This window comes from Balaenoptera physalus, assembly GCF_965194825.1.
Source record: "Balaenoptera physalus genome assembly, chromosome: 10".
NCBI classification, from domain to species: domain Eukaryota; kingdom Metazoa; phylum Chordata; class Mammalia; order Artiodactyla; family Balaenopteridae; genus Balaenoptera; species Balaenoptera physalus.
The window spans coordinates 26,983,895-27,011,777 of NC_138889.1; the positions used below are offsets into that span (position 1 = coordinate 26,983,895).

General features: G+C 37.5%; 1 protein-coding gene across 4 annotated transcripts in view; it reads left to right on the top strand.

Moving 5' to 3' along the window:
* Nucleotides 1-27,883, top strand: part of ALKBH8 (alkB homolog 8, tRNA methyltransferase) — a 78,117-nt gene that overhangs the window by 16,388 nt on the left and 33,846 nt on the right. For all 4 annotated transcript variants that reach the window (XM_082409496.1, XM_082409497.1, XM_082409495.1 and 1 more), the window contains exons 2-7: nt 995-1,130; nt 4,770-5,007; nt 7,707-7,838; nt 8,838-8,933; nt 10,713-10,817; nt 11,932-12,002. In XM_082409496.1, coding sequence (XP_082265622.1) covers nt 1,002-1,130; nt 4,770-5,007; nt 7,707-7,838; nt 8,838-8,933; nt 10,713-10,817; nt 11,932-12,002 — 771 coding nt within the window. In that variant the 5' untranslated portion in view covers nt 995-1,001. The remainder of the gene's footprint in view (nt 1-994; nt 1,131-4,769; nt 5,008-7,706; nt 7,839-8,837; nt 8,934-10,712; nt 10,818-11,931; nt 12,003-27,883) is intronic.

A 27,883-nucleotide genomic window follows, 5' to 3' on the forward strand; every position in this document is an offset into this window, starting at 1 on the left:
ACCATAAGTAGGCATGTGTGTATTCACTCATTATCATTTGTTTATCCCTTCAACAAATTTTTGTTGAGCACCTACTGTGTGCTGGCATTCCTTGGAGTTTACATCCTGATGGAGGAATTAAGCCAGCAAATTAACCATCACAAATTGTGTTAAATTCTGTGAACAAAATAAAATAGACTTCTATAATAATGCATGATGTAGGGTGCTGATTTGGATAGTGCAAAGACCTTTTTTGGAATAGCACTCAGTAACTACTTGCTGATTGACATATTTCAAAAAAAATGAAAACACAATTCTATGGGGTTCTTACACCTGTTATTTAAAAAATTATAGATATAAAAATATATAACATATAGCTTAAAAATAATAAAACAAACACCTAAACCACCACCTAGCTTAAATACTTTTGATGCCTCTATGTGTCCCTTTCATATCACAGTTCTCTCCTCCCCCCCCGAAATAACTTCTCTCCTGAACTTTGTGTTTATCATTTCCTTGCTTTTCTTTGCATTATGCTATATATGTATTTCTAAACAATATATGGCTTACTTTTGGATTTTGAACTTTATATAATGGAATCATACTGGATATTCTTCTGTAAATTTTGTCTGTTTGTTTGTTTCTTCTTTTTTTCCTTTCCTAACATTATGTTGTGAGATTTGTTTGTGGCACATTTTACCTAGGACTTCATAAGTAAAGGGATCGCATATGGGAAAATAGCTCACTTAATAGCACTAAAGCATTGACATGTTTTGTAGAACCTACCAGAGATGCTATTAGATGTTCTTGCTTCTTTGTTACCTTCTTAAATATTCCTTTATTGTCCATGCATCTGTTTGTTCTCACTTCTCTTGGCTGGTGACAAGTATTGTAACCATTTAAAAATTATCACATGGAAATATTTATAAACTATAAAATACGTGAATAGTGTTATTATAACTGTTTCTTGGGACTCTTTAAGGTTGACATTTTATACTTTTTTTTTTTTTTTAAGTATTGCCATGGACAGCAACCACCAAAGTAATTACAAACTCAGTAAAACTGAGAAGAAGTTCTTAAGGAAACAGATTAAAGCCAGGCATACTTTGCTGAGACATGAAGGCATTGAGACAGTATCCTATGCTACTCAGGTGACCTAAAACTATTATTATCATTTGAATGTAAATGTATTGCCATGTTAGTGTGTTCTAAGTAATATTTGTTAATAATTGCTCAGAGAAGAAGGCTATAATTGTTCCATCATGTGTTACGATCTGTGTTTAATATACGTATGATAGGACCTGCTAACTTTCTATTTTGGGACATAGCCTAGTATAGTTTGAATTTCCACTGACTGTGTTGGTTGAACTAGAGGAAGTTGTAATTCTGTATGAATAACAATAACACTATACAACTGTTTACAGTTTACAAAGCATACTTATATTCATTATTATATTTAATTCCCTAGAAATCCTTATGAGGTAGATGAGAAAACTAAGGTTCTGAAAGGTTGTGTTATGTCCACTGATATAAGGTGTTGAATAGAAACCTAAAGCTAGATCTTTTGTACCCTAATGCAGTCTTCTTTCTTCTATTCCTAACTTCATCTCTATTATAAAGTATTTGATTGTATGCTGTGAAACATTTCTTATTTATGAGACCTTATTTACAAAGCCTTTTTATTTTCTGATGGGCAATGATTAAATGATATATATGTATGTATGTATACATGCCCCCCCCAACCCCCCTCCACACACACACACACAAACTCTTCCTGGTCTATGAATGAGAAGAACTTATTTTAACTCTTAGCTTCTCCACGTATTTGTACATGAGCAGTACCCTTTGACCTCAGCTTTCTTCATTTGTAAGGACATAGTATTACATACTTTTTATTCCATTGGATTGTTACATTCTAAAGAGAACACATATATGTCATTAAAATACCACATGAATGTAAAGTATTCTTATCATATTCTTTCTGGTTCTAAAGATATAGGGTAACACTAGTAAGGCAGCTTAGCTAGCATCTAACTGAGGACCAAAGACGTACAATTTAGGAGGTGAAGCTGGGATTAAAATTTAGACCTCTTGATTCTCAGACCAGTACTCTTCTATCATGCTTTTTCTGTCTTCTGTACTGCATCATAGTTTAGGAATGAGCGCTCTATTCAGGGAGATTTAATATTAGCAGGTAAAAGGCCCAAACTTAGATTTTCTTAAATATTAATAACTTCAGGCCCCCTCACCCGTGGCATCCACGCACAGCGTGCCTCGCGCCCAGGTTCCTGCACTGTTCCCTCGTGGCCATGAGACGCTGGGTGCTCCTTCTGCTCCTGCCACCCATGCTGGCCACGCTGGGCGCTCGGGGGCTCTGTGACCGATGAAATACAGTGTAACGTGAGGAGGCAAGCTGCCTGTGGCGGGAGATGCATTCCTGTGGCCTGGCTCTGCAATGGAGGGCAGGAGTGCCTGGATGGGGCGGACGAGCAGTGTGCTTTGCAGGTGCGAAATCTTCATCAAGCGCTAATCACTGAAGAAACAGTTGTAAGGTATCATCCAAAAAACCAGCATCATGGAGGACTTATCCTTTCCTGAAGTACACCTTCAATAAAAGCACATATACATGAAAAAAAAAAAACAAACCCAATAACTTCAGAGAATTTAAACCAAATCCCTCAAAAAAGGATGGAGTAGATAATAGATTAGAATTAATGTCTGCACACACTTCCTGCCAAGACTCACTGAAGCTGTGAGGCATTCAGAAGATTTATGACATACCCTATTTTCATCAATTCTCAAGCATAACTGGCTTTTTTTCCCCTTACAGGGGTTGTGAAGACAAGTGGTGAGAAAAGAAATGGGTTAAGTTTCTTTGCTGCCTCTGAAACTTGTTTCTGGTTGAGGTTGACTTTTTTCTTCAGACCTCTAGAAGCTTTAATCTCACCTTCATGGCTTCCAAAGTGTCATTTTATTTGGACTTGATTATTTTTTTCTCCTCAATATTTTTAAAGGAAGAGAAAACAATTGTAGATGGACTTCCAATTATATATTATCTATCTAGGGGAGAACAAATGCTTTTTTCACTGTATAAGTATAGGTGCCTTTGTACAACTTTATAGTGATTGTTAGATTTTTCTAGAGCCATTATCCTCAGATTATCAGGACTGAAGATAACTTAAAGTATGAATTCTCTTCTTCCTATTACTGGAAAAATTGCTTGGCCGAACAACTATTTATTAAATTAAGCATTTCATTATATTATGTAACTCACATGTAATAATAAATAAGTTCCTCCCTTCCCTCTACCATTGCACTCATTTTTGTGTGGTTTACCTTTAGCATTGCCCACAAGTCACTTGGATAGCATTTTTGAGGACCCTTAGTATTCCTCAAGTCACCTCTCAGTTTTCCCCAATTCCTAGATGGGACAGTGGACCCTTGACATTTACAAAACCTTTGCAGTTCCTTAGATTTGGGAATATTGGAAATGTTTTTGTAATTATGGCTACATATGGCCAAGCTATTCTGGTACTTTAATTTATAACTTCACTGAATGAGGTCCAGGACAAGCCATCTGAGACTAAATTTTATACCATATCTTATAGTATTGTATTAATGTGTTTATTAATGTGCGTGTGTATACTTACATACATATAAAGTATTGGCTGCCCCATAAAAGAACAGAGCTTTACTTATTATCCAATTTTATAATAATTGTTTTACATTCTTTTAAAACAGGGTTCTAGATATTCCCATTTTATGCACGTGAAGCTAAAACATTATGTTCTACACTCCGGCTTCATATAAATCAGGTGTTGGCAGACTACTGTCTTTAGGTCAAATCTGGCTTGTGAGCTAAGAATGAGTTTTACATTTTTAAGGGTTGTTTAAGAATAAAACAAGACTATGTGGCAGAGGCTTATATGACCTGTGAAGCTTAAAATATTTACTATCTGGCCCTTTTCAGAAAAGTTTTGCCAATACCTGGTATAAATGATGAAACTGATGAGCGTAGGCCATCAGTTGTTTACTTTTGTTATGCTACAGAGTTTAAAGATATTAATGCTGTGTAGAATGTTTTTTAAGTACAGAGACTATAATGGCACTAGGCCATAAGCATCAGAATAAAAATAGGAGACCTCCCCTACCTAATTCCTTGAGTAAAGTTGAACAGGATTGCAAATGACAGGAAGTAAGCATGATATTTACAAAGGAAAACAATTTAATTGCAAAATGACTGAATAACCCCACATACAGAGGAAATTTTTCCTGTTTTATGTTCAATAGAACTTGTAATTGTTTTTTTCTTCCAGCCAGTACCTTTACCTTTAGTTTTTAGTAAACATTGTATAATGGTTATATCAAAAAGTATGGATTCTGGAAACTGACAGAAGTAAATTTGAAACCCAGCTCCAACTAATCACCACCTTAACCTCATTTTTCTGATTTTTAGTTTCTTTCTGTATGAAGTGGGGCGTATATTACCCACTTTGTAGGATTGTTGTGAAGATTATGTTAATGAAGATTGAGTAGGTAAAAACATATAGCACAGTGTCTAGTAAAAAAGCAAGTATTATGTAAATCCTTGTTTCTTCTCTCTGCCTCCTCTTTCTGTTTCATTATGTTAAATTTATGAACAGTGAAAGTTATCTTTTAATTTGTATGTATGGTCATTAAGAAATGAATATTTTACTGAAAAGGCTATTAAAAATCAGTATTATTTACAATATCTTAATAAAAGGTTGATATTAATTGCTCATGTTACTTTCTTTTTTTGTTTTTTTAAGAGCCTGATTGTTGCCAATGGTGGTTTGGGTAACCGAGTGAGTAGGAACCAACTGCTCCCGGTGTTAGAGAAGTGTGGATTGGTGGATGCTCTCTTAATGCCACCTAATAAGCCCTACTCATTTGTAAGATACAAAACTGTAGAAGAATCCAAGAAAGCCTATGATACTCTCAATGGAAAAGAAATAGTGGATGACTTAGGACAAAAGATTATTCTGTACTTGAATTTTGTGGAAAAAGGTATATCATACAGGTATCTTTTTAAAAATGGTTTTTGCTTTTGTGTGAGTTTTCTTTTCATACCTCAGTTAGAAGTTTCAGTTATTGTGAAACAAAATTGAACGTCAGTTAAGCAACCCCTTTTTGTTTAACAAACATTCTTTAAGTGCATACTTTGTACAGGCATGGGACTAGTAGTTGAAGAGAGGTTATTTAGACATAGCTTACCAACCTAACAATATATTTATTATGTATGCATGTTATTTTGGAAGCCTGCTATCTAACTGTGTCTTTCAAAATTTATTGTTGAGGATTTAGATCACCAATTTATTTTGCAGTGTCTACCCAGAAGCTTTCAATTAATCACTTAGGAATTAATTGTGATCCAAATGATTATGTGCCAAGGTTCATGATTATGGAGGAGCAGCTTTAGCTACCAAAGATCCCCAAAGCTTTAGAGTGGCGATGTCCAGTAGAACATTCTGTGATGATGGAAATATGTTCATATTTCATATCTGTACTGTCCAACACGATTGTTTGTTTTTTAAATTTAATTTTATTTAAATTAATTAAGTTAACTAATTTAAATAAAAGCTTTGCAGACTGATTTACAGAATTGCTGCAGGGATTATTACATCTTTTCACCACTGAGCCATGGACATGAGATGCATTGAGATGAACTTTGACTTAGACTTCTAATCTCCTCCTATTATATTCATTTGCCACCTATTTAGGCAATTAAAGAGTTTTGTTTAGATATGCTGGGAGTGGGTAGGTGAGTAGAATATGATCAAATTTATGTTTTATAAAATAAGTTTCAAAGGAAACTTTAACTCCTTTAAAGATATATTTTAGAAGTTATAATTCTCAGTGTCTATAGGTACTTAATTTTAAAAATTTCTTTAAAAATTTCTTTTAATTTATTTATTTTTGGCTGCAATTGTGTCTTCGTTGCTGCACGTGGGCTTTCTCTAGTTGCAGTGAGTGGGGGTTACTCTTCGTTGCGGTGCACGGGCTTCTCACTGTGGTGGCTTCTCTTGTTGTGGAGCATGGGCTCTAGGCGCGCCAGCTTCAGTAGTTGTGGCCCATGGGCTTAGTAGTTGTGGCTCGCGGGCTCTAGAGCGCAGGCTCAGTAGTTGTGGCGCACGGGCTTAGTTGCTCCGCAGCATGTGGGATCTTCCTGGACCAGGGATTGAACCCATGGCCCCTGCATTGGCAGGCGGATTCTTAACAACTGTGCTACTGGGGAAATCCCTATGTGTACTTAATTTTAAATCTGACTTAAACTTTCAGATTTTGAAAACTAGATTATTTTCGTATTTTGTGTTTGTGATCAGTTTTTGAAAATTGTATGCTTTAGGAATAAGTCTTTTTTTTTAAAATTGGGGTACAGTTGTTTTACAATGTTGTAAGAATAAGTCTTAATCAAAAAATATTGTCCTTGGGTTTTCCCCCATTCAGCATGTTGAACACTGTAAGAAATTGCATGAAATGAGTTTTGGAGTGTTTTTTATTTGAAATCCTGTATTAGGTCCAGATGTATTTTTTTTATGCATTTTTTATTGAAGTATAGTTGATTTACAAGGTTGTATTAGTGTCTGGTGTACAGCAAAGTGATTCCGTTATATATATATATATATATATATGTATGTGTATATATATGGAAAAGAATATGAGAAAGAATATATATGTGTGTATACACATATATATACACACATATATATTCTTTCTCATATTCTTTTCCATAATAGTTTACTACAGATATTGAATATAGTTCCCTGTGCTATAGTAGGACCTTGTTGTTTATCCATTCTATATATAATAGTTTGCATCTGCTAATCCCAAACTCCCAAAACCATCCCTCTCCCACTGCCCACCCCCCTTGGCAACCAACCACAAGTGCATTCTCTATGTCTGTGAGTCTGTTTCATTTGTGTCATATTTTGGATTCCACAGATAAGTGATATCATATGGTATTTGTCTTTCTCTTTCTCACTTACTTCCCTTAGTATTATAATCTCTAGGTGCTTCCATGTTGCTGCAAATGGCATTATTTCATTCTTTTTTATGGCTGAGTAGTATTCCATTGTGTGTGTGTGTATGTGTGTATTTACCACATCTTCTTTATCCATTCATCTGTCAGTGGACATTTATGTTGCTTCCATGTCTTGGCTATTGCAAATAGTGCTGCTATGAACATTGGGGTGCATGTATCTTTTTGAATTATAGTTTTGTCCTGATGTATGTCCAGGAGTGGGATTGCTGAGTCATATGACAACTCTATATTTAGTTTTTTAAGAAACCACCATACTGTTGTTTTACACTTTTCTATTACTTGACCATAGGAGCAAAAATGAGTATTTGAATTTTTGTATTCAGTATTTAGAATCTGGTTTGTTTATGGAGGTGCATACTGTAGATATTATGAGAAACCTTTTTTCTTAGTGAGATTTAAAAAGTGGCTTAATCGTGTTCAAACAAAATATTTAAGTAAATACTGTTCTATTTGCTATTGATAATTGCAGTGGATAAAATGTACCATAATTTTTATCTTGGCCTTTATTTTTCTGTTTTTAATATGTTGTGTGCCTTTCAGCATTCTTATTTCTAAAAATGAGGTTTGGGGTTTTATGAACTGATAAATGGCTATTGGACAGAATTATTTGTCTATGAGAACTTTAAGTTTTGTATTTCGACTATTTTAATTTCATTTCCCACAGCACAGTGGAAGGAGTTGGGGCTTCAAGCCTTGCCTCCAGGCCTCATGGTAATAGAAGAAATTATTTCTTCTGAGGATGAGAAAATGCTTTTGGAAAGTGTTAACTGGACAGAAGATACAGACAATCACAATTGTAAGTAAAACTTTAAATCTGGTATTTAAAAGTTTCTGCAAAATGCCTTATCCTCCTTTGGTTTATTAAAACTCTGTTTCCTCAAAATTACTGAAAGTACCCTGGATACAATGTTAGGTAAGTCATACCAACAATTCTCAAGAGCATTAATAATAAATAACGTTTATATAGGTATCAATTTAAAACTCCAAACTGATTAATATTTATTAGTCAGCATTTGTGGAACTAACATTTATAAGCTGTTTTATACACAGTTGGTCGTCTGTTCCGTATCCATGAATTCCGTCAACCATGGATTGAAAATATTTGGAAAAAAAAGCAAAATTCCAGAAAGTTCCAAAAAGCAAAACTTGAACTTGCCACATGTTGGCAACTATTTACATAGCATTTACATTGTTATTTACAACTATTTTACATGGCATTTACATTGTACTAGGTATTGTAAGTAATCTAGAGATGATTTAAAGCATGCTGGAGGATGTGAAAGTTGTATGTAGGTTACATGCAAATACTGCACTATTTTATGTAAGAGACTTTTATCGTCCTTGGATTTTGGTATTTGAGGGAACCAATCCCCCAAGGATACCCAGGGACAACCCTATATTGTCTTATTTGGTTCTCTCTACCCTAAGACAAATTTCCTATGAGGAATCAGCAGTTCAGTAACATATCATTATAATGTAGTAAGAACCTCATGGAGAAATTTACAAATCAGTTACTTTGACTCTTTTCCAGATCATTAGCAATCTTGTGAGTGGCAGTGGACGTGTTTAGCTCTTTCAGATTGACTGGGTGAAACCCTTAAAAGTTTGTTTCAATTTTAGACTTAAAAGAATAGCAGCTATGAGGTAGAATGTTTCATTTTACTAAAGACAATAATTTAGCATTAACAAAAGTTACCATTACTAAACCAATCCTTATTCATAAAGTTGACTTTGAAATATATGAGGAATGAAATTCTTTTTCTCCTATACAGTTTACTCTCTTCTCTTCATACAGTTCAAAAATCCTTAAAACACAGAAGAGTAAAGCATTTTGGCTATGAATTCCACTATGAGAACAACCATGTAGATAAAGATAAGCCATTACCTGGGGGTAAGTAATTGTTGTTTTTTTTTATACATTAAAAAAAAATTTTATTTATTTATTTGTTTAATTTATTTATTTTTGGCTGCATTGGGTCTTCATTGCTGCACGCAGGCTTTCTCTAGTTGTGGCGAGTTGGGGCTACTCTTTGTTGTGGTGCACGGGCTTCTCATTGCGGTGGCTTTTGTTGCGGAGCATGGGCTCTAGGTGCATATGCTTCACTAGTTGTGGCACATGGGCTCAGTAGTTGTGGCTCGTGGGCTCTAGAGCGCAGGCTCAGTAGTTGTGGCACACAGGCTTAGTTGCTCCGCAGCATGTGGGATCTTCCTGGAACAGGGGTCGAACCCGTGTCCCCTGCATTGGCAGGCGGATTCTTAACCACTGCACCACGAGGGAAACCCAGTAATTGTTAATAAATAATAAGGGCTGGTACAGAAAAAAAATTAATATATTAGGATATCATGGTTGAGATTATTTTTCATGTCATTTGTAGGTAAACTTATGAAACAGTTGATTAAATTTAAACCATTTTAATTAACTAAATAGTGTAGTTTTGTGTTAAAAATGTTATACATACAAATAAAGCTAAATTTAATTTCTCTTGAACACTATCCATACTCCCATACTCCTCTTCAGAAGTAGTACCATTAACAGTTTAGTGTATACTATTTCAATCCTTATAAATGAGTTTACATCCAAATAACCTGTAAACGTATATAGGTGTTAACACGTAGTATTACATTGTATGTTATAAATTGTATATTCATATATTACCACATTTTCACAGTATGTCTTAGAGATCTTATATAGGTTTTCATTTTATTGAGTGTTCAATAATAGCTTATTCAGTTAATTTCCTTTTGCTAGACATTTAGGTTATTTCTAGTTTTTAGCTTTTACAAGTTGTGCTGTAGTGATCTTTGTACACACGTCTTTCTGCATTAAAGCAAGAGTTGCTCAAGGGAAACTACTAAATTAGAATTGTGTCAGAGTTATGTTCATTTAAAAATGTCAATAGACACTGACAAATTGCACCCTAAAAAAGCTATACCAACATACTCTCACGAAGTGTGTACCTCCTTCCCCCTACCCCTAGCAGCATGTGATATTGTAAAACTTCTAACTTTATAATCACCTGATTGCTAGTGAGGTTGACCATTTTTATTTCCTTTTCTGTGAATTCTTTTTCATCTTCTTTACCAGTTTTTTCTAACGGGTGGTCAAATATATTAATAAGAATTTACTGTATAATCAGGATATTAATCCTTTGGTAGAATTCTTTGTTGGAGTTAAATTTATCTGTATTTTTATGACTTTCATCTTATTTAAAGATTTCCTTTGCCTCATGAAATAACATTTATGACTCCAATAAAAGTAAGTTAGTCCCACTTTGAAAAGCATGATTTTAAAAAGAAATAATTTAATATAATTAAATATAAAGTAAATTAATAATTTAAAATAACAAAAAAGAAAGTGGTCAGGCTAATTTCCAATATATAATATAGTAAATTTTATCATTTTATTTCTGTTTTACAAAATACCAAAATTGTTTTCTGCAAAATTGTTCTTTTGTACATTTTATTTGATAAAATCAATAAAATAACTTTAAAAGATTCTTAAAATTTTGTTTTTATTTTACTTTGCTTGTGAGTTTACTATTATGTTTGGATCTGACCACTAAACTAAAAGCTGTGTGATTTTTATCATAGTGACTGTTTTTTCATTCTTGGGTAACATATGCAAAGTAAATATTTTAATATGTTTCACCTTTATGATTACCGGTTTCAGGTCTTCCGGACATTTGTGATAGCATTTTGGAGAAATGGTTGAAGGAAGGTTTCATTAAACATAAACCTGATCAACTGACTGTTAACCAGTATGAACCTGGGCATGGTGAATATTTCTTCTTCTAAAATTCCAGTCATATATTTCATAACTAAGTGGGTTATATAACTCTCTAAGATCAAAGATAGTATTTTTTAGCTGGAACTGACTCTTAATTTGCTTATGTTTGTTACCTGTGTTGATTTCAATCCATTTGCAATTCTACACTCAGTCTCTTGAGGAATTTGCATCTCTAAGTGTAAACAGACACAGTTGCTATTTGTGATTTTTCTTTTGTTCTCCCTCAACATTTTTTTTTAGAGAGGGAGAAGATTGCTTTAAAAACAAAGGAGGCATGTAAAATGGAAGAAATCAAATAATTTACAGGTACATAGAAGAAGGCTAACTGGTTGGATCATCATGCTCTTCTTTCTCTTCTGTTGAGAATGTGGAAGACAATTCTAGGATGATATTTTAGTAAAAAATCTTTATGTTATTGATTTTTTGCACTTGTTAGCAGCATCTTCATCTGATATTTGTACTAATCAAATGATATTGAGGGTTTTATTAATGGCAGGAGTTGTGGGTTTTTTTCCTTCTCTGCATTTATCAGGATGTTTTATGATAGCTTATTTACCTATCTGTCTTTCCATTGGTCTATAAGCTCCTTGAGGACAGGGATTGTCTTACTAGCTTTAGGTACTCTCACCATGTAGCAAAGTTCCTTTCAAGTAAGAGATACTCATTTAACATAGATTGAGAGACTGGTGGAAGAAGCCATCTCTTAATTATTGATAAGATTAGTCTTCACACCTGGCTGTTGTTTTTGTTCTACAAGTACTTGGGAATCCAGTATTCAGAGGTCAAAATGACTTTGTTAGTTATCTTTCACAATTCCTCTTGGGCTGGGATTGGGTAAATGTCCTAGTTAAGGAGTGACTCTCAAATCTTGATTTTACAGTCAGGTCACTATAGTGCTTTAACATGAAGTTATACTTTTAGTTTAGACTTAGTTTAATTTTATTCACATTCACCTTAAATGTTTCCTTTTAACTAAAATTACAGTACATTCCTGTTTATCAAATGATGTTTTCACTGTAATACTGTGAGGCTATATTTAGAGTTGTCTTAAATCTACTAAAAGGAAAAATGAAGTGACCTGTTATCCTATCTGCCATCTCAGGAATTCCTGCTCATGTTGACACGCATTCTGCGTTTGAGGATGAGATCGTTTCTCTCAGTTTGGGGGCAGAGGTAAATATTCAAACATTTTTATTAGCTATCAGCAAATGCCTTACCTTATACAATGCCCTTTTCGTAGGATTTCTCACGTTTCTTAATCCAATTGAATTAAGATTTAAAAATGAAATGTAAAGGCACCATTAGCAGTTTCATTTCTTACAGAGTGTGAAATTATCACAGTCTCTTCTTTTAGGTGTCCAAAGTTTTATCTATCAGTTCATCAGATGCCAGGAAAAGTCCTGTAAGTTAATTTTTACACATTTTACTTTTAGAAGTTAAATAAAATCCAGACTTCCATTTTGCAATAATTTACTGTAGCAGCATTGCCATCTAGTGGCTAAAGATAGTAGCTGCAGGCTATAGATAAAAGAAAAGTAAAATGTGTCTGGAATTGTGATAAACTTTTTCACGTATAGTATATGATTCAGTCCCTTCAACAACTTTGAGCAGTAGAGGGTAATGTCCTTATCTTTACAAATGAAGAATAAGAGGTTCATGTTTATTCATTGACTTGGGTTTTTTTAAATTAATTAATTAATTAATTTATTTTTGGCTGTGTTGGGTCTTCATTTCTGCGCGAGGACCTTCTCTAGTTGCGGCGAGCGGGGGCCACTCTTCATCGTGGTGCACGGGCCTCTCACTGTCACGGCCTCTCTTGTTGCGGAGCACAAGCTCCAGACGCGCAGGCTCAGTAGTTGTGACTCACGGGCCTAGTTGCTCCGCGGCATGTGGGATCTTCCCAGACCAGGGCTCCAACCCGTGTCCCCTGCATTGGCAGGCAGATTCCCAACCACTGCGCCACCAGGGAAGCCCCACTGACTTGTTTTTAATAGTTGTACTTTATTTGAACTGCTAAAGAAACTATCAAAAGTGTGATTTAAAGCAGTCCTTGCAAACTGCAGATAGAATTTTAGATAGAAATCAACTTAAAAGCTTTTGAACAGCAAAGGAAACCATAAACAAGATGAAAAGACAACCTCAGAATGGGAGGAAATATTTGCAAATGAAGCAACGGACAAAGGCTTAATCTCCAAAATATACAAACAGCTCATGCAGCTCAATATCAAAAAAACAAACAACCCAATTAAAAAATGGGCAGAAGACCTAAATAGACATTTCACCAAAGAAGACATACAGATGGCCTAGAGGCACTTGAAAAGATGCTCAACATCTGTAATTATTAGAGAAATGCAAGTCAAAACTACAATGAGGTATCACCTCACATTGGTCAGAATGGCCATCATCAAAAAATCTACAAGCAATAAATGCTGGAGAGGGTGTGGAGAAAAGGGAACCCTTTTGCACTGTTGCTGGGAATGTAAACTGATACAGCCACTGTGGAGACCAGTATGGAGGTTCCTTAAAAAACTAAAAATAGAACTATCATATGATCCAGCAATCCCACTACTGGGCATATACCCTGAGAAAACCATAATTGAAAAGGACACATGTACCCCAATGTTCATTGCAGCACTGTTTACAGTAGCTAGGACATAGAAACAACCAAAATGTCCAATGACATTTCAAGATGTGGTACATATGTACAATGGAATATTATTCAGCCATAAAAAGGAATGAAATTGGGTAATTTGCAGAGATGTGGATGGACCTAGAGTCTGTCATACAGAGTGAAGTAAGCCAGAAAGAGGAAAACAAATATCGTATATTAACGCATATATGTAGAATCTAGAAAAATGGTGCAGATGAACCTATTTGCAGGGCAGGAATAGAGATGTAGACATAGAGAATGGACATGTGTTCATGCAGCGGGAGGGGAACATGGGAAGAATTGGGAGATTAGGTTTGACATAAATACACTACCATGTGTAAAATGGATAGCTAGTGGGAACCTGCTGTATAGTTCAAGGAGCTCAGCTCGGTATTCTGTGACGACCTAGATGGGTGGGATGGGGGTGGTGGGAGGGAGGTCCAAGAGGGAGGAGAGGACTTCCCTGATGGCTCAGTGGTTGACAGTCTGCCTGCCAATGCAGGGGACATGGGTTCGAGCCCTGGTCCGGGAAGATCCCACATGCTACGGAGCAGCTGGGCCCGTGCGCCACAACTACTAAGCCTGCGTGCTACAACTCCTGAATCCTGCACGCCTAGAGCCCATGCTCCGCAACAAGAGAAACCACTGCAATGAGAAGCCCGTGTACCGCAACGAGGAGTAGCCCTCGTTCGCCACAACTAGAGAAAGGCCGTGCGCAGCAACGAAGACCCAATGCAGCCAAAAATAAAATAAATAAATAAATTTATTTAAAAAAAAGAGGGAGGAGATATACATATAGCTGATTCACTGCATTGTACAACAGAAACTAACACAACATTGTAAAGCAATTATATTCCAATTAAAAAAAAAGAGAAATCAGAATTTCAAATCTACAACAATCTTTAAAATATGAGGTTGTTTCAAAATCTGATCTTGTTCCTGGATGCAAGTACTGTTTACTAGTATTTTTTTGCATTTGCTTAGTTCTCATCACTAGCTATAGTGCTTTGGCTTTTTAACTTTTGCTGAGCTTGTGTGATTATGTCGATACTGTGACTACAGAGCTAGTGTATTTGATAAGACAGAACCATCTTATCAACTACATGTGTGGATTCTTATTAAGTGCTTTCAAAAATAATGAGGACAGGAAGGGAAAAGAGCTCTTCTCTGTCTGGTTTATTTTAATTTTACCTCTTATCCTGGCTTGTAGCTTTAGGGGACCAGTAAAGAATATCTTTGTTTTTTCCTCCTGTGTAACCAATTGAGAAATGAAATGAAAGATAAATGAATATCAGATTGTCAGCTTAACTACTGAGAAAACATGGAAGATCATGGCTTTGGATCTGTAGCCAAGTGGACTTATTAATAATTCACCTATGAATTAGACATACTGTCCTTTACACTAGTACAACTGGAGACTTTTCCTATAGAGGCAGAGGCTGCCCCTATAACAGAGGACGTGAGGAAGCATAAATTAGACGCTGCAAACCAGCGGGATTTGAGAAAGAGAGAGAAAAGGGCTCACCCAAGCAGGTTTGGCTCCAGGCAAACCAATCAGCTGAGGTATGCCTTCTCTCCTGGGGAGTTGGAAGTGAAGAAATGGAGAAAAGCGAGGTTTGTTCTTCTTAATTACTTTCACTCCTATAGAGATTCTCTCCATTCCTAGGGAAATATAAAAAATGGGGCCTAAGTGTTCCTCCAACACCCTAAAAGTTCATTATATAGTTGTTTTTTTCTGATGTGGACCATTTTTAAAGTCTTTATTGAATTTGTTACAATATTGCTTCTGTTTTATGTTTTCGTTTTTTGGCCACGAGGCATGTGGGATCTTAGCTCCCCAGGACCAGGGATCGAACCCACACCTCCTGCACTGGAAGGTGAAGTCTTAACCACTGGACCACCAGGGAAGTCCCAGTATATAGTTTTTATTTTTTTAATAGATCTTTATTGGGGTATAATTGCTTCACAATACTGTGTTAGTTTCTGTTGTACAACAAAGTGAGTCAACCATATGCATACATATATCCCCATATCCCTTCCCTCTTGAGCCTCCCTCCCACCCTCCCTATCTCCCATCTCTCCGTCATTGCAAAGCACCTACCTGATCTCCCTGTGCTATGCTACTGCTTCCCACTAGCTATTTACATTTGGTAGTGTATACATGTCGATGCTACTCTCACTTCGCCCCAGCTTCCCCCTCCCCTCCCCCATGTCCTCAAGTCCATTCTCTATGTCTACGTATTTATTCCTGCCTTGCCACTAGGTTCATCAGTACCATTTTTTTCCCTTTAGATTCCACATATATGTGTTATCATATGGTATTTGTTTTTCTCTTTCTGACTTGCTTCACTCTGTATGACAGACCCTAGGTCCATCCACCTCACTACAAATAACTCAATTTCATTTCTTTTTATGGCTGAGTAATATTCCATTGTATATATGTGCCACATGTTCTTTATCCATTCATCTGTCAACGGACATTTAGGTTGGTTACATGTCCTGGCTATTGTAAATAGTGCTGCAATGAACATTGTGGTGCATGTCTCTTTTTGACTTATGGTTTTCTCAGGGTATATGCCCAGTATTGGGATTGCTGGGTCATAGGATACTTCTATTTTTAGTTTTTTAAGGAACCTCCATACTGTTCTCCATAGTGGTTGTATCAGTTTGCATTCCCACCAACAGTGGAGGAGGCTTCACTTTTCACCACACCCTTTCCACCATTTATTGTTTCTAGATTTTTTTAAAAATTAATTAATTTATTTATTTATGGCTGTGTTGTGTCTTCGTTTCTGTGCAAGGGCTTTCTCTAGTTGTGGCAAGAGGGGGCCACTCTTCATCGCGGTGCTCAGGCCTCTCACTATCGCAGCCTCTCTTGTTGCGGAGCACAGGCTTCAGACGCGCAGGCTCAGTAATTGTGACTCATGGGCCCAGTTGCTCCGCGGCATGTGGGATCTTCCCAGACCAGGGCTCGAACCCGTGTCCCCTGCATTGGCAGGCAGATTCTCAACCACTGCACCACCAGGGAAGCCCATGTTTCTAGATTTTTTGATAATGGCCATTGTGACTGGTCTGAGGTGATACCTCATTGTAGTCTTGATTTGCATTTCTCTAATAATTTGTGATGTTGAGCATCTTTTCATGTGCCTCTTGGCCATCTGTATGTCTTCTTTGGTGAGATGTCTATTTAGGTCTTTCACCCATTTTTTAATTGAATTGTTTGTTTTTTTGATATTGAGCTCCATGTACTGTTTGTATATTTTGGAGATTAATCCTTTGTCCATTGGTTCATTTGCAAATATTTCCTCCCATTCTGAGGGTTGTCTTTTCATCTTGTTTATGGTTTCCTTTGCTGTGCAAAAGCTTTTAAGTTTCATTAGGTCCCATTTGTTTATTCTTGTTTTTATTTACATTTCTCTAGGACGTGGGTCAAAAAAGATCTTGCTGTGATTTATGTCATAGAGTGTTCTACCTATATTTTCCTCTAAGAGTTTTATAGTGTCTGGTCTTACATTTAAGTCTTTAATCCATTTTGAGTTTATTTTTGTGTATGGTGTTGGGGAGTGTTCTAATTTCATTCTTTTACATGTAGCTGTCCAGTTTTCCCAGCACCACTTATTGAAGAGGCTGTCTTTTCTCCATTGTATATCCTTGCCTCCTTTGTCATGAATAAGGTGACCATATGTGCGTGGGTTTATCTCTGGGCTGTCTATCCTTTACCATTGATCTATATTTCTGTTTTTGTGCCAGCACCATACTGTCTTGATTACTGTGGCTTTGTAGTATAATTTGAAATTGGGAGCTTGATTCCTCCAACTCCGTTTTTCTTTGTCAAGATTGCTTTGGCTATTTGCGGTCTTTTGTATTTCTATATGAATTGTAAAATTTTTTTGTTCTAATTCTGTGAAGAATGCCCTTGGTAGTTTGATAGGGATTGCATTGAATCTGTAGATTGCTTTGGGTAGTATTGTCATTTTCACAATATTGATTCTTCCATTCCAAGAACATGGTGTATTTCTCCATCTGTTTATGTCATCTTTGATTCCTTTCATCAGTGTGTTATAGTTTTCTGAGTAAGTCTTTTGTCTCCTTTCGTAGGTTTATTCCTAGGTATTTTATTCTTTTTGTTGTGATGGTAAATGGGAGTGTTTCCTTAATTTCTCTTTTTGATTTTTTTGTTGTTAGTGTATAGGAACGCCAGAGATTTCTGTGCATTAATTTTGTATCCTGAAACCTTACCAATTTCATTGATTAGTTCTAGTAGTCTTCTGGTTGCATCTTTAGGACTCTCTATGTATAGTATCATATCATCTGCAAACAGTGACAGTTTTACTTCTTCTTTTCCAATTTGTATTCCTTTTATTTCTCTTGCTTCTCTGATTGCCGTGGCTAGGACTTCCAAAACTATGTTGAATAAGAGTGATGAGAGTGGACATCCTTGTCTTGTTGCTGATCTTAGTGGAAATGCTTTCAGTTTTTCACCATTGCTTATGCTGTTTGCTGTGGGTTGGTCATATATGGCCTTTATTATGTTGAGGTAGGTTCCCTCTATGCCCATTTTCTGGAGAGTTTTTATCATAAATGGGTGTTGAATTTTGTCAAAAGCTTTTCTGCATCTATTGAGATGATCATATGGTTTTTATTCCTTAATTTGTTAATATGGTGTATCACATTGATTGATTTGTGTATATTGAAGAATCCTTGCATCCATGGGATAAATCCTACTTGATCATGGTGTATGATCCTTTTAATATGTTGTTGGATTCTGTTTGCTAGTATTTTGTTCAGGATTTTTGCATCTATGTTCATCAGTGATATTGGTCTATAATTTTCTTTTTTTGTGATATATTTTTCTGGTTTTCATATCAGGGTGATGGTGGCTTCGTATAATGAATTTGGGAGTGTTCCTCCCTCTGCAATTTTTTGGAAGAGTTTGAGAAGGATGGGTGTTAGCTCTTCTCTAAATGTTAGATGGAATTCGCCTTTGGAGCCATCTGGTCTTGGACTTCTGTTTGTTGGAAAATTTTAAATTATGGTTTCAATATCATTACTTGTGATAGGTCTGTTTATATTTTCTAATTCTTCCTGGTTCAGTCTTGGAAAATTGTACCTTTCCAAGAATTTGTCCATTTCTTCGTGGTTGTCCGTTTTATTGGCATATAGTTGTTCGTAGTAGTCTCTTATAATCCTTTGTATTTCTATGGTGTCAAATGTGACTTATCCTTTTTCATTTCTAATTTTATTGATTTGCGTCCTCTCCCTTTTTTTCTTGATGAGTCTGGCCTTATCAATGTTGTTTATCTTCTCAAAGAACCAGCTTTTAGTTTTATTGATCTTTGCTATTGTTTTCTTCATTTCTATTTCATTTATTTCTGCTCTGATCTTTATGATTTCTTTCCTTCTACTGACTTTGGGTTTTCTTTGTTCTTCTTTCTCTAGTTGCTTTAGGTGTAGGGTTAGATTGTTTATTTGAGATTTTTCTTGTTTCTTGAGGTGAGATTGAATTGCTATAAACTTCCTTCTTAGAACTGATTTTGCTGTGTCCCACAGGTTTTGGGTTATTGTGTTTTCGTTGTCATTTGTTTGTATGTATTTTTTTATTTCTTCTTTGACTTCTTCAATGATCTCTTGGTTATTTAGTAGTGCACTGTTTAGCCTCCATGTATTTATGTTTTTTACAGTTTTTTTCCTGTAATTGATTTCTAATCTCATAACGTTGTGGTCAGAAAAGATGCTGCATACAATTTCAATTTTCTTAAATTTTCAGAGTCTTGATTTGTGTCCCAAGATGGGATCTATCCTGGAGAATGTTCCGTGTGCACTTGAGAAGAAAGTGTATTCTGCCACTTTTGGGTGGAATGTTCTATAAATATCAGTTAAATCTATCTGGTATATTGTGTCATTTAAAGCTTGTGTTTCCTTATTTAATGTTTGGATGATCTGTCCATTGGTGTAAGTGGGGTGTTAAAGTCCCCCACTATTATTGTGTTACTATTTCCCCTTTCATGGTTGTTAGCATTTGCCTTATGTATTGAGGTGCTCCTATGTTGGGTGCATAAACAGTTACAATTGTTATATCTTCTTTTTTAGATTAATCTCTTGATCATTATGTAGTGTCCTTCCTTATCTCTTGTAACAGTCTTTATTTTATAGTCTATTTTATCTGATACGAGTATTGCTACTCCAGCTTTCTTTTGATTTCCATTTGCATGGAATATCTTTTTCTGTCCCTTCACTTTCAGTCTTTATGTGTCCCTAGGTCTGAAGTGGGTCTCTTGTAGACAGTGTATATGGGTCTTGTTTTTTGTATCCATTCAGCCAGTCTGTGTCTTTTTGGGGGGGGGGGCCTTTAATCTATTTACATTCAAGGTTATTGATATGTATGTTTCTATTACCATTTTCTTAATTGTTTTGGGTTTGTTTTTGTGGGTCTTTTTCTTCTCGTGTTTCCCGCCTAGAGAAGTTTCTTTAGCATTTGTTGTAAAGCTGGTTTGGTGGTGCTGAATTCTCTTAGCTTTTGCTTTTCTGAAAAGCTTTTGACTTCTCCATTGAATCTGAATGAGATCCTTGCCAGTAGAGTAATCTTGGTTTTAGGTTTTTCTCTTTCATCACTTTAAGTATTTCCTGCCACTCCCTTCTGACCTGCAGAGTTTATGCTGAAAAATCCGCTGATAACCTTATTGGGATTCCTTTGCATGTTATTTATTGTTTTTCCCTTGCTGCTTTTAATATTTTTTCTTTGAATTTAATTTTTGTTAGTTTGATTAATATGTGTCTTGGTGTGTTTCTCCTAGGGTTTATCCTGTATGGACTCTCTGTGCTTCCTGGACTTAGGTGACTATTTCCTTTCCCATGTTAAGGAAGTTTTCAACTATAATCTCTTCAAATATTTTCTCAGACGCTTTCTTTTTCTCTTCTTCTTCTGGGACCCTATAAGTTGAATGTTGGTGCATTTCGTGTTGTCCCAGAGGTCTCCGAGATTGTCTTCAATTCTTTTCATTCTTTTTTCTTTATTCTGCTCCTTGGCAGTTATTTCCACCATTTTGTCTTCCAGGTTACTTATTCGTTCTTCTACCTCAGTTATTCTGTTATTGATTCCGTCTAGTGTATTTTTCATTCCAGTTATTATGTTGTTCATCTTTGTTTTTTTGTTCTTTAATTCTTCTAGATCTTTGTTAAACATTTCTTGTATTTTCTCAATCCGTGTCTCCATTCTATTTCTGAGATTCTAGATCATGTTTACTATCATTACTCTGAATTCCTTTTCAGGTAGATTGCCTATTTCCTCTTCATTTATTTGGTCTTGTAGGTTTTTACCTTGCCCCTTCATCTGTGACATATTTTTTTGCTGTCTCATTGGTTTTTTTTTTCCTTTTTTTAATGAGTGTGATTGTGTTCCTGTCTTCCTGGTTGTTTGGCCTGCGGCTTCCAACACTGCAGTTTGTAGGCTGTTGGATAGAGGTGGGTCTTGGTGCTGAGGTGAGGACCTCCGGGGGACCTCACTCTGATGAATATTCCCTGGGGTCTGAGGTTCTCTGTTAGTTCAGTGGTTTGGACTCAGAGCTCCCACTACAGGAGCTTTGGCTCGACCCCGGCTCATGAACCAAGATCCCACAAGTTCTGCGGGATGGTAAAAAAACAGTAGAAAAAAGGTGGGAACGGCCTTGGCTGTGGAGGGTGGGGCCTAAGCAGGGGTGATGTTTGGGCAGTGAGTGGGCCTATGCTTAGGACCAACAGGGCTGGGAAAGGCTGTGGTGGGGTGAGGGGTGTGGCTTAGGCTCAACAGAGCAGAAGGGGCTCAGGAGTGCCTCCTGCCCCTGGTCTCAGAGGGTGGGGGACCCCCCCCCAGGACCCCAACAGGCTTCCTGGGCTTGAGTGGGTGGGGCAAACGCCCTCCGCTCCTCTCCTGCTCCTCCGGTCCCAGAGGTCCCTTTCCACCTGCCTCTGCTGATTTCCCTGGCCTCCCTCGTATGCCCCCAGGGCCCATGAGGCCTGGAGGGGGCTTTGGAGGGCAGGGGACTGGCCTGGGAGGTCAGCAGGCTCCCTGTGCCCAAGTGGGAGGGACAAATGCCCTCTGCTCCTTTCCTGCTCCTCTGGTCCTGAGGGCTCCTCCTGCCTGCCTATCCTTCTCTCCCAGCCTCCCTCCTACTCCCCCAGGACTAACCCAGCCTGGAGGGGACCTCTGAGGGCGTAGGACGTGGCCTGAGAACTGGGCAGACTTCTCCAGCCAATGTGGTAGGGGAAATGCTGGGCCCACTCCCCCCTGATCCGAGCCCCTGAGGGTCCCTCCAAGCGTGGGAACCCCTCTCCCCTCTCAGCCACCCCTCAGCGGTGCCGGTCCTGTCCAACCTCCACTTCTCCTGCCCGCCTCAGTCCCCCCACATCCTACCATCCTCCTTGGGTGTTGGGCTCCCCGACCAGAGTCTGGCAGGTGCCCCAGTTGTGGGGAGACGCGAACTCTGCATCTTCCCACACCACCATCTTGACTCTGCCCCCCTCTATAGTTTTTAATTAAAACTTGTGAAGAGGGGAGAACTTACCTCTAGTTGCACTGAAAATCTGCTGTAATTGTTATCTCCATTTGGTGTCTCTGGAAGCATATACTTTTTTTCCAGTTTTTTTTTAAAAATTGAAGTATAATTGACTTACAGTATTATATTAGTTTCAGGTGTACAGGATAGTAATTTGATATTTTTATACGTTGGAAGAGGATTACCATGATAAGCCTAGTTACCATATGTTGCAATACAGAATATAGTCAATAATATTGTAATGCTATACATTATATCCCCATGACTAATTTATTTTGTAAGTTTGGAAGTTTGTACCTCCTAATCTCCCTAACCTATTTCACTCATCCTTCCATCCACCTCCCCATTGGAACCACCAGTTCTCTGTATCTGAGTCTGCTTCTGTTTTGTTATGTTTTTTCATTTGTTTTGTTTTTTTTAGATTCCACATACAAGTGAGATCATAACATCTTACAGAAAAACCCAAACGAACTTTTTTGGCCAACCCAATGTTTGTCTTTCTTGTCTGACTTATTTCACTTAGCATAATACACTCTAGGTTCATCCCTGTTGTCACAAATGGCAAAATTTCCTCCTTTTTTATGGCTGAATAATGTGTGTGTGTATGTGTGTGTGTGTGTTTGTATGTGTGTGTGTATCTCACATTTTCTTCATCCATTAATGGACATTTAGGTTGCTTCCATGTCTTGGCTGTTGTAAATAATGCACATGAGGGAGCACATATCTTTTCAAGTTAGTGTTTATTCCTTTGAATAAATACCCAGAAGTGGAATTGTTGGATCATATAGTAGTTCTATTTTTAATTTTTTGAGGAACTTTCATACTGTTTTCCTCAGTGGCTGAACCAATTTACATTCCTACCAACAGCGCGCAAGGTTGCATTTTTCCCATATCCATGCCAACACTTGTTATTTCTTTTCTTTTTGATAATCGCCATTCTGACAGGTGTGAGGTGATACCTCATTGTGTAGCAATCACCTATTCTCTGCTAGGCCTGAGGTAGGTACTATAGTAAGTAAGTTTTTCTTTATGAGGAATAGCCAGGTCCTCAGGAATAGATATACATATGACTACTATTGTTCTTGTTGTGCTAGCTGTCTTATTTTGGTTATCTGTGTATATGAATCTGGTGATTTATTTTGCTTAAGGAGGAAAGCCCAGGACATAAATAAATGGAATTTAGGAAGCCTTCTCTCCAAAAATGTAAGATACACCACCTATTTTTTCAAATATATTATTTATGATGAATGTATTCATTCATTTATTCACCCCAAAATATTTGTGGAATATAATCTACTAGACAGAATCTAACAAGTAAATAAGGATAAAATAAAAAAAAAAATTTTTTTTTAAAGATCTTTTTTTTTTTAAGGAACTCCTTTATTTATTTATTTATTTTTTGGCTGTGTTGGGTCATCTTCGTTTCTGTGCAAGGGCTTTCTCCAGTTGCGGCAAGCGGGGACCACTCCTCATCGCGGTGCGTGGGCCTCTCACCATCGCGGCCTCTCCTGCTGCGGAGTGCAGGCTCCAGACGCGCAGGCTCAGCAGCCGTGGCTCACGGGCCTAGTTGCTCCGCCACATGTGGGATCCTCCCAGACCAGGGCTCGAACCCGTGTCCCCTGCATTGGCAGGCAGATTCTCAACCACTGCGCCACCAGGGAAGCCCCCAAAATTTTTTATTTAAGCTAAAATGTTTCATTACCTATGTAGCCTTATCACGTACAAAGGAAAACTTAATTTTACTGAGGTGGTTTGTGACTGATCTTGCTTTGAGAGTCCTTTTTTGGATGGTGGTGGATTTCACTTCACAGTACCTACAAACAAATGAAGCCACAGTGTGATAAATGAGAGCTGATAGCAAGTGGTCTCAGTGCAGACACATAAGCATGATCATATTATCTCATAGGTGTTTAAGCTATTGAATATTCAGTGATGGCTAAAGTGCCTCTAATTGGGCATCTGTTCATTTTCAAGCTTATTTTTCTGTTATGCAATGTATATTTTGCTCTCTTTTATGGCATTTGGCAATGTGCTTAGACCATTAAACTAAAAGATGCCTTCTCTTTTAATTTTACATTCTTCTTGAGCTCAGCCAGATGAAACCATTGAAAATCATCTGTATTTGGGGGTGAAGAGGAAGAGAGGGCAGAATCTATTATTCAGCTGTTGAGACCTAGTTTTGTAAGGTAGAGTTGTGTTTGAAAGGTGGAATTTGCTGACGTTGTGCTCTAGAGTAGATTTGTTTGTGGTGTTTTCTTATAAACTTTTAATCGGATCTAATTTTGCTTGTTTCACATAGGCAATACTGTAGACAAGTTCCCAGGTATGTCCCCTAAATGTATTCATGGTATCTGATCAACTAGGAAAGTTTTCACACTAGAAACATCAAATGATGCTCAGCTTCTTACACCATCTCTCAGAAGCAGTGAGAAATAAGTTCCTTGGGCCCCAGTGATATTTAGCTGCTGCATCTACTACTTGCAGATCACTGTTATATGCCATAAGGTACCATCTCAACTTCATGCATGAGATTTTTTTCCCCCTCTTGATAAGACTATTAAGGCCTGTACTTTAGGAAATTGCTTCTGGCTGTAGGACAAGGGAGCAGAGCTCGTTTTCTTTCTTTAGTCATTTTCACATGGGAGGTCCTATGTCCTGTGTATTGATTCCAGAGTGTGTTGTTACTGCCATTGTCTCCTTCCTTTGAGTTTCACAAGACTTGGTAATCTTGAGATTCCAGTTTTCAAAGAATTTAGCAAATGAATTCATGGCTCCTAGTGTTGGGAAACTGGTTTGTTGTGGTCCTTGATTTTAACTTTTCTTAAAGGATGGAAACTAAGCAGACTTATGTAGTATAGGTAGGAGATTTAAAGGTCACTGACAGCAGCTGTTGGTCTCCAACACATCCTAGGCAAAATTCCTATTAATTCCTCTGCTTTGGAAAAATATGGTATACCACAAGCTTCTCTTTCAGCTACTTTTCAGCTTAGGAAAATATACTTCTGGGAGTATCATCTTTTGTAGAGGGACAAAAAGTTATATTTGTTTTACTAAAAATGTTCAGGGTTCCTCTTCTCCCTCACAATGGACTAGTTATCTCATGATATGGTGGGATTCTATATTTATAAATCCAGGGAATGTATGTTAACAGACATTTTTGATATTGTTGTATTTCTTCCTTTGTAAGTAGTTTGTAGCTTCAGTCTTGTATCCTTGCAGTTGTGTCTGACTCCCTTTTTCCTTTTCTCCTTTCTCACGTGTCCAAACATGGCAGACATGGCCATGATGAGGTACGTGGAATCACTTGTTTGCTATTTAAAATAAAAAGCAAACTTACTTCATTTTGTTACTGAACCAAACTTGGGTCTGCTTGCCCGCATGCAGTAAAGCCAATCTACTGACACTGGATTGTGGTGAGGGAAAGGGCAGCATTTATTGTAAAGGTGCTAATACAAGGAGGATGGGTGGCTCATGCTCTAAAACCCTAAAGTCTCCTAAGGGTTTCAGGAAAGCTTTTTTAAAGGCAAAGTGAGGGAGGGGTGTCCCAGGATATGTGATCAGCTTCTGCACAATTCTCTGATTGATTGATGGTGATCAATCCTTAGGTGCCAGACGGTTTGGAGGCTACGTGCTCATAATCATTAAGTAGTTAATTTCTTCCTTTGGTGGTGGTTTTAGCATGTAAAAAACTCAGGAAATATGCGTCAGATACTATTATCTTGGTACTTCAGAGAGGAGCTAAGGCAGAGGATATGGGGGAGGGGTCTGTCCCAGGAAGCCCCCATAGGGTCCTGCTCAGTTACAGGTGGGTCCATTTAGGGCAAGATTTAGATTTGGCAGGCTATGGGAAACAGGTGGACTTCTTTCTAGTCTGCTAAATTCTCAGGTATGAAATATTTTCTCCAGCTAAGTATAGTCACTTCTGTCTTCTCAGCTTTCATCATTCTGTATAAATCACACATCATTCTTTACCTCTTATTGTCTCTTGTTGATGTACCCTCAAGGGTTTCAAAAGGTTAAAGTTCTCAGCCTATTTTTAACCAATAAGGATCAGGATTAAGTTTGTCTTCTTTCTCAGAAGTGTTCCCAGTAGCAATATATTTTTTCATTTTCCTGTTTAGCCAACATGGAGGAGATCTGTTTCATGTACTTTCTGTTATGCATCTTATCTTTTTTTTCTTTTCTTTTTTTTTTTTGGCTGTGCCATGTGGCATGTAGGATCTTAGTTCCTCGACCAGGGATTGAACCTGTGCCCCCTGCATTGGGAGCCCAGAGTCCTAACCACTGGACCGCCAGGGAAGTCCCTGCATCTTATCTTTAGTTGAGTAAATACTTGAGTGATAGCTGTGTCTGGGTTTTTTTTTCTGTTGTATTTTGGTTGTGTTAAAGGTTTTATAAGATCAGAATGTCTAAGGTTTTTTGTTTGTTTGCTTTGAACTGAACATTATTCTCAGTCACACCCCATTGTTGCAGGAGAAGGGGGTGTGAAAGAATGGTCATGTCCTAGGTCTTGGGTGAGTTCCTGGGATGGGCTACCAAGTGAGGATTCTTGGCTTCCCGTAGGAAAGAATTCTAGGGCGAGCCATAGTAAATGAAAGTTTGTTTAGAGAGAGACACATTCCATAGACAGAATGTAGTCAGTCTCAGAAGGTGAGACCGGGGTCCCAGGCTGTGGAGGTGGTTAGTTTTTATGGGCTAGGTAATTACATATGCTAACGAGTGGGAGGAATATTCTGTTTGGAGAAGGGATGGAGATTTCCAGGAACTGGGCCACAGCCCACTTTCTGGCCTTTTATGGTCAGCCTGGGAACCATCATTGTGCCTATGGGTGTGTCATTTAGCATGCTAATGCGTTACAATAAGCTAATGCATTATAATAAGGCTCAAGGTCTACTGAAGTCAAATCTTCTGCCATCTTGGGCCTAATTGGTTATAACCAATTAGGCGGATTAGTTTTTATTGTATCCTCAATGGCTGTGTCATTCTTTTAATGATTGTGCCCCTGCCCCCTTCCCTCTTGTCTTACCATGAGCTTGCTGGGAACTTGATCTTTGACTCTGCCATCTCAGAAAATAAAGAATATAGGTAAAGCAAAAAAGAATAATTGGAAAAAGCTCCTGTGGAGCAAAGCTGTCACAGGGCAGAATGATTCAGCAGTTGCTGGCAAGCATTATTTATTGTGAATCCTTAGTGAATTTTTGAAAAAAAATCTTTTTTTTTTTTTGGCCTTTAACAAGCATTATATATTTTTAAAATATATTTATTTATTTATTTATTTATTTATTTATTTATTTATTTTTGGCTGGGTTGCATCTTTGTTGCTGCGCATAGGCTTTCTCTAGTTGCAGTGAGTGAGGACTACTCTTCATTGCGGTGCATGGGCTTCTCATTGCAGTGGCTTCTCTTGTTGCAGAGCATGGGCTGTAGGCACGCGGCCTTCTGTAGTTGTGGCACATGGGCTCAGTAGTTGTGGCTCGTGGGCTCTAGAGCGCAGGCTCAGTAGTTGTGGTGCACAGGCCACTGCTCCGCGGCATGTGGGATCTTCCTGGACCAGGGATCGAACCCATGGCCCCTGCATTGGCGGGCGGATTCTTAACCATTGGGCCACCAGGGAAGTCCCACAAGCATTATATTTCAGATACAGATACTGTGATGATATTGATAATACTTTATTTTTATGATGGAATATTTTAAGGAAAATTTGATTTTCATAGAAAATGTACATTTAATTTTATAAATAAGAGTCATTTCCTTAAATTCACAAAAACTCCCCAGAGAGGGGAGAGAGTCTGGAAATGGAGTTAATAATTAATCATGCCTACATGAGGAAGCCTCCATAAAAATCCCAGTAGTATAGAGAGATTCCAGGTTGA